At 37.8% G+C, this 8,032-nt stretch overlaps 1 protein-coding gene across 2 annotated transcripts in view; it reads left to right on the top strand.

Moving 5' to 3' along the window:
* PEX7 (peroxisomal biogenesis factor 7) overlaps positions 1-8,032 on the top strand; it is an 86,459-nt gene that overhangs the window by 64,317 nt on the left and 14,110 nt on the right. For both annotated transcript variants that reach the window (XR_001825861.2, XM_017530453.2), the window contains one exon: positions 3,201-3,300. Coding sequence is in view for 1 of the 2 variants with exons in the window: in XM_017530453.2 (XP_017385942.1) it covers positions 3,201-3,300 (100 nt within the window). In the remaining variant the exon portion in view is untranslated. The remainder of the gene's footprint in view (positions 1-3,200; positions 3,301-8,032) is intronic.

Raw genomic sequence — 8,032 nt, 5'->3', positions numbered from 1 at the left:
AAATGCATATATTTCTTTTGTTATTAAAAAGCCATTAGCAAATAATATAGTATATTGACATACTGTTTAGCATTTGGTTTTCTCAACTTAGTTTATATAATTTACTGTATTTAATATTTTAATATTTCACTACTGAAAATTATTTTAAATTATGCATATTAATACTGATTTTAAAATTTTTTCCTGACTCCTGATCCCCACGAGGTGAAGATATCTGAAGCTTAGGTTCTCTCCATTTAGCAAATCCTCTCAAGGCAAAAGCTGGCTTCATTGTTCCATTTACTGCTCTGGGTTCCAGTCTTCACTTTGTTTTTACTATAGTGTTCCTCACTAATGCTTTAGTGGAGTTTTAATGGTGGTTGTTTGTTTTTATGTTTCATCCAGGGTTTTTAGTTGTTTTAAAAATGTCGGTCTAGAAACCTAGTCAGCCATTCTGTTGGAAATAAATCTCTCTTAGTTTTTGTACCATAATGTATATACTTTGTGTGTTACATAATTTCTACCAGAGCTGTGAAATGGTATAATGAAGTGTCTTTATGCCACTCAGTAGACTAACCCTCTGTTCACCAAAGTTTCAGCATGTATTTTCTTTGATGAATTCTTTGCAAAATGCAGATAAATACTGGATAGTTTTTCCCAGGTTAAAATTATGTCTGTGATTCTGTGGTGTAGAACTCTGTGAGGCTTTGACTACCCATTAGTTATATGTTAAAGCAAATTCAGATAGCCTTTTTGAATAGAATCGCAGTTCTCCTGAATGTGTGACTTCCCTCATCACACTTCCAGGCTGAAGTTGGATAGTCACACACTTGTGTCTTTGTTAGACATCTTAACTTTCATAAGGCCCACCTTATCTTATCTCAATGCAGCTTTCTCCTTAGCTGGCTCAAAACAACAGAAAGTACATCCCAGGAATTTATCAGGAAGGTAGAAATAAATCCTCATTGCTCACTGGACACGATGGCTCATGCCTGTAATCCCAGCACTTTGGATGGCCAAGGCGAGCAGATCATGAGGTCAAGAGATCGAGACCATCCTGAACAACATGGTGAAACCCTGTCTCTACTGAAAATACAAAAATTAGCTGGGCATGGTGGTGCACGCCTGTAGCCCCAGTTACTGGGGAGGCTGAGGCAGGAGAATTGCTTGAACTCAGGAGGCAAACGTTGCAGTGAGCTGAGATTGTGCCACTGTACTCCAGCTGGTGACAGAGGGAGACTGCATCTCAAAAAAAAAAAAAAAATTCTCGTTGCTTTTTATTATCGTTAAAAAGTTCTGAAAGAAACCAATTTTTATGGTTTACATAAAGAATATTTAGCCTATCCATTCTGCTGAAATAAAATGTAAATTCTAAGTGAAGTCAGAGAGCCAAATACCCGGATTACATCAAGTTGACTTTCCCTTAGACCCATTCTACTAAACTGTCCTTTAGGGTGATGCCATTCACTCAAAAGCAGCAGCTGGCGAAATATCTGTATGTTTTCTCACAGACGTTGGGGATGTTCTTCATTATGTAACCATTGGGTTTCTTGTCACCGAACCCTGAAAGGAGAATTTCCTTCTGAGCTTTCCAGGAGCAGTTTGGTTGTAGACCATGCATTTGGGTCTTAACTATCTCCGTTTTTCCTCTGGCTGCTAGAAAGCTTAGCATCTTGAGGTCCTCCCCTGTCAAAGACATAGAGCTTCATGGGATGTATTTTTATGTACCAATCTCATTGCAGATGCCATCTTACTTTCCTACCCTTAATTTTCCTTTAACTCATTTTTGCCATATTAAATGCCTTTTTTAAAAACCATTTTGAGTATTTTTTGGAATGTAGTAGACACATGCAAAATCATTTGATTATTGTTTCAAATAATGCAAATCAGTGAATAACCATGTTTTAGAAATGAAATTACAAAATTATATGTTTACTTTTGCTTCTATAAACATTATTGGATCCAGAAAATTAGATTTTGTTACAATCCACTGTCTCTAGAATTCAAAGAAATAAATACGCAAAGACAGTGGAGACCACTATTAGGATTTCTGAGAACGTGTATAGCTTGTTACCTCATTTGTTTGAACAGGCAAAATTTCAAAAGTAAAATTGCTCTTTCCAGATATTTTGTAGATTTCAGTAATCTGATAAATGAGCTATTTATTCATTGTTTCTTTGGTACCCACACAGTGGATTATCCATAGCAACAACCCTTTTCAAAACTTAATAGGGCCAACTCTGTGTTTATTAGGGAAATAATACCACCAGGTTAAACAAACTGTGACTGTTGGTTCTATGTATTTACTCTCTTTCAAAGGGATCTGTTAAACCTTCAGTGTGCCATGTTGTAGATCATAAGAGAAGCTGAATTAGGATATGACTCTATAATTCTGAATGTGCCATTTTTATAGTATGTTTAGAGTCAAATGAAAAAGATGATGAGCAAATAAAGCATTAGAAATAAAGTACTATGTTATGTATTCAAAATAGGGCCAAATTCTGCACAGTACAAATGAGGGCTTGATTATGGTAAATATTACCACTTTCAGTCTATCGAGGTTAAGTAGAATGCATAATATTGGCTCAGGAAAACACATTTCTGTTTTTCTTGATTCTAGGAATTATATTGATGTAGAATCTGTAAGAAAGTCTGTGCTTCAAAAAAGAAAAAAGACAGTTTCAGAATTACAGAGATTTTCATAAGAGAACAGATTTTTTCAAAGAATCCTAATTGCTGTTGAAATTTAAATTAAGCATCAGATCTTTTCATGTCAGTTGTTGAGGAATGAAGTTGTATTTAAAATCACAAAATTTTAGACTCCATTTAATCCAGTATCCTTATTTTACAGCCATGAATGCTCTTAGAAATTGCTACAAAAGCATACTGTCATCTCAAATGTCCTTGTGCAATATAAAAACATTTTTTAAAAATAAAACTTGTTAAGCTTCTGACCTACAAGGTAAACTAATGGGAATAGAGTAATCTTTTGTAAGTGTAGACTGATGAATAATTCTGTTTTTTTTATATGATAGGATGGAGTACATTTTTTGTCCTTATTGTATTTTTTTATGTGTGGCTCAATAGTGGGGCTCTGCACTTCTGAATTGGTTGAGCCTGTTTGAATAAAATCTTTGCTATATCAAATATGTATTTTTTCTTAATGTAAGTTTCTTGGTAATTTTAGCACTTAAATTATTCCCTGTTGTTTATCTTCACAGATTCTGGAACTTTTCAAAGCCTGACCCTCTTCTTGAAACAGTAGAGCATCATACAGAGTTTACTTGTGGTTTAGACTTCAGTCTTCAGAGCCCCACTCAGGTAACAGATGCAATCTCATGATACTCTCTTCTGCCCAAGTTCACAGCCAACTCTGTGTGGCATCTGTTGCTTTTATGAATAAAATTGTTGCCGTTTTAGCTATATGAGCTAGAGTGTTTGAGCATTAAACTGCTAGGGAATAAGAGGTGTCCAGAAAGTTGGCATACCTTTCCCCTCTTGAAAGATTGATTTCTCTGAGAGAAAAAGGAACCATCCCAGGAGGATTGTCCTAACACGTTAAAGGCTTTCTATAGGCCTCTCCCAATGGAAAAGCAACAAGGGAAAGATGGAATACGGCAGGATTGTCACCACGGGTTGGCAGGATCAGGAGCATGTGGTCCTGACTCAACTGTCCCAGTAGGCAGTTAAGACCATGGGCAGGCTGGTCACTAGTCTCAGGACTGTCGCCCTTGTCGCCACACCCCATGTCGAATGGGAGGCTTCAGATGGAGAACAAGTAGAGGAGAATGTCTGCTATTTTTTCATTTTGTAAATTGTGAAATCAAGTCAGAACCAGTACAATATGTTGAGTGATAAGGCCCTTTAAATACAGACTGTGTGGAAGAACCAGCATATCAATGAAACATAAAATATGTGGAAATTCTAGAGCATGACTGTGGAATTGTGTTTTTATGACAACTTTTATAGGTTAAACAAAAAGAAAATCCCACTTCACATTACTATGTTCTGAAATTTAAATAAATATATTTTTTTCTTTCTTTTTTTTTTTGAGACAGAGTCTCACTCTGTCACCCAGGCTGGAGTGCAGTGGTACAGTCTTGGCTCACTGCAAGCCCCACCTTCCAGGTTCAAAAAATTCTCCTGCCTCAGCCTCCCGAGTATCTGGGATTACAGCCGTGCACCACCACACCCGGCTAATTTTTTTTTTTTGACAAAATTTTGCTCTGTTGCCCAGGTTGGAATGCAGTGGTGCAATCTTGGCTCACTGCAACCTCCGCCTCCTGGGTTCAAGCGATTCTCCTGCCTCAGCCTCCTGAGTAGCTGAGATTACAGGCACATGCCACCATGCCTGGCTATTTTTTTGTATTTTTAGTGGAGGTGGCATTTCGCCATGTTGACCAGACTGGTCTTGAACTGCTGGACCTCAGGTGATCCACCTGCTTCAGCCTCCCAAAGTGCTGGGGTTACAGATAGAACTACTGTGCCGAGCGTAATCTTTGTATTTTTAGTAGAGATGTTGTTTCACCATGTTAGCCATGCTGGTCTTGAACTCCTGACCTCAATTGATCCACCCTCTGTGGCCTCTCAAAGTGCTGAGATTACAGGCATGAGCCACGACTCGTGACCTATGAGTTTTTCATTTTAGGAATTAAAGATGTAATTCTGAGTTTAAAAGATTCTCATTCGGTATTAGAATGTTTCCATTAACATTAGAAATAATAATTTAAAATTACTTACTAGCATGTGAGAAAAAACTGAAATAGTGATGAGTGAAATGGCATTATTTTCAACATAAATATAATGTGTTTCAAACGAACTAGTTCCTTTTCTGATACATTTATTATAGATGGTTTTTAATAAAATAATTGCACCTGTTTTTTATTTTAGTCTTAAAAAGTTGTAATGTACATATTGAAACATGGAACCCCCAAACAAAGGATCCTAAGTAAATGTTTCTGAATTCCTCATTCTTACATATTTCTATTACCTGTCCTCTGTGAGCCCAGACTGGCACCTGCGGCAGCAGCCACAGCGCCTCCATTTCCTCAGCTGTGGCGCTTCCTCTCCCAGGTCTGAAGAATACCAGATGTTTTCTAAATCCTCCACACATAGACCTACCTTATTAAAAGGAACTTTGTGATGAGAGGACTTCATCAGAGAACATACATCCCTAAGTAATAGATTTTATTCAAATTAAGATGGTGATCTCAACCAGCATTTTATTTTTTAAATATATCTAATATTAATACATTTTAAACACAAACATTTGAGTTGTGCATATTATTAATTTATATATATTTTTGAAGGATAATTTGTATTATTTTAATTATTTTTATGTTCAGAAAGCTCAACAGTGTACATCTAATCCAGTTCAGTGGCAGGTTCTTTAGCCTTTGCCTTTTCCAGCTTGGCAGTGTGAGCCACAGACTTGGGACTGAGGACATTGCCTCCCCAGTGACAGTGGATCTCATCATATCTGTCTCTGTAATTGGTCCTGATAGCTGCCACCAGCTTAGACAAAGCCCCTTTGTCTTCCGAGTTAACCTGTGTGTGTTAGGCAAGTCGCTTGCATAAAGAGACCACCAGGCAGGCTTTGTGTGAGCAACATGGCTGTTTATTCACCTGGGTGTGGGTGGGCTGAGTCTGAAAAGAGAGTCAGTGGAAGGCAGTGGGATAGGAATTGGTTTTATAGGTTGGGGCAAGTGGTCAGTTAAAGGTGGTAACCTATTTTAGGGAGGGAAATGGCATCATGGGATGCATGGTCACAAGGGTAGGGGTCGGTAATTTATCTTGGGGAGGAAAAGAGCGTCACAGGATGCACGATCACAAGGTAGGGTTCATTTATTACAAACAGGCATGATCGTAAGGATGGGGAGTATCAGTTGCAGTCAGAGGGGAGGGTGCGGTAGATTACATAGTTAAAGGAGTGGGAATCTTGAGAAATCCAATGTCCAGGGTGACATTTTTGCAAGGCTGAACAGGGATAATGGATGCAAGTTGCAGCAATTAGTTGAGGTAGGAACAAGTAGTTTTATTTCTTTCTGTGGCCACCTGGTTACTTGTGGTTGCTTCAGACTTTCTGGTTCCTAGAGATGATCCAGAGGTGTACGTGTGGGTCACCAAGGCTAAAATGGCCAGGCCTGGACTTGGAGGCCTAACACTGTGAAGGTGACAGTGGTGCATGTCATCCTGTGGACCTGTCTTGCCTTTCCCTTGACAGCGCAGTCAGGGACCCCCATTTTTTGAGACGGAACAGGCAGGAAGACAGCCAGCTTGATGGGATCCACGTCATGTGCAGTCACCACCAGCTGAGCCTTCTTGTTCTCCAGCAAGGTGGTGACGGTGTTAACCCCAGCTTGAAGGACAGGTGGTCTCTTAGTGGAGACATCCCCTTTGCCGGCAGCTTTCTTCTCGGCCTGGGCCAAGTCTCTGCTTCTTCTCTTGCTTTGTCTCTGGTCTGTATTGTGGGGCAGCTTAAGCAGCTGAGCAGCTGTAGGCGGTCCAGGGCCTGGGTGAACTGGTTCAACACAGGAGGAACTTCCAGCCTCTTGTGGAGGACAGCTCTCTGCCGCTGCAACCTGATATAGCGGGGCCATTTCACAAAGTGGGTGAGGTCCCTTTGGGGCTGGATATCCTGTCCAGTGCCAGAATTCTTAGGCCTTTTCTCAAATAGACTTGATGGAAGGACCTGTGAAGAATTTGTAGTCACTTAAAATCTGCCACACTAACCTTCGTTGGCATAGTAGGTGGTTTAAGTTATTTTTAATGTATTATATTTATTCTTTAGTCTCATAATGTGTCAGATTTACAGATTACAGGTTAATTTAATTTTACTCTCTGATCATATTTTATTCCCTTAGAATGTATCTTTCTCTCACTTCTTAGTATCTTTCCATCTGCTTTCAAATACCTATTGTCTCTTGTGATCTTAGCAGCTGTAGGACCTTGCTGATGTTACTTTAAGGCTCTGTGTTTTTATATATTCTCAGTCTTAAAAGAGATTTATCTGAGTTCTTCTATGTATAATTCTTTTTCTTTTTAGCTTCTCCCTTCTTAGAGATCTAAGAAATGAGGTCAAGGGCATTCTTACATTACACCACCTTTCTTCTTAACAGAATGTAAGAGCTTGTCTTTAAAAGTTTAAAACTTGACAAATAAGTGTCTGGGGTCATTCTTTAAGGATAATTGCTGAGAAATGCTCTATGCCCTGTCTTGTTAGCCAGGCTGAAGGCATCGTTTTCTTTGATTTTTTTTTTTTCTGATCATGATTTGTACAATTCTAACATTTTATCTTTTCTCTCTTATGCTTATTATTTCGAAATTGGATACTCTTTTTCCATTTGTAGATTTGTGATTCTAGACCTATAATGTACCATTTTATATAACTGGAATTTCTATATTAATTTATCTTTAGAATTCCTGACTTTGTGCTCTGCAGTGTCAATTCTGCTCTTCCAAATGCTCAGTGATGTTTTGTTTAGTATTTATAATATGGATACAAGTTTACATACCTTTATACATTGTTTCTGGGACATAGTTATCATTTTAATCTCTTTTAAAGTAAACATTATCACTTTCAGATATCATACTGCTCTATGTTTAATAAAGTTTAATGTTTTTCTCATGACAAAATTTTGGAAATTACATTTAGAAGAAAGAAAAAAGATTATACTATAGGTATAACAGACTCTGTTATACCATATAGTTACATTTCTTTTCAGTCTTTTTTAAAGAAACCTTTTTAATTGAAATGTAAAATTGTATTTTAAAATACACATATTTTTAAGTATACAGCTCAATTAGTGATCCAGAAGTGACCACCCCTGTATAATCACTATCCACATTGAGATATAGAACGTTGCTTGCATTCTAGAAGCTTCTTCCCAAATCTGAACCCTTCCCCTCCTTCCCAACAGTAACTGTTCTTCCAGTCTCTATATGTGTGTGTATTTTTCAAAGTTTTGGTTATACTATATGTACAAGTTTACCTTCTGGGACTCCCAAAATGCTTGGTAAACATAATCTTTTCTTTCTTTTTTTTTTTTTTTTT

This window comes from Cebus imitator, unplaced genomic scaffold, assembly GCF_001604975.1.
Source record: "Cebus imitator isolate Cc_AM_T3 unplaced genomic scaffold, Cebus_imitator-1.0 Scaffold65, whole genome shotgun sequence".
NCBI classification, from domain to species: Eukaryota; Metazoa; Chordata; class Mammalia; order Primates; family Cebidae; genus Cebus; species Cebus imitator.
Note: the sequence above shows the minus strand (reverse complement) of the source record. Positions and strands in the feature narration are given on the sequence as shown.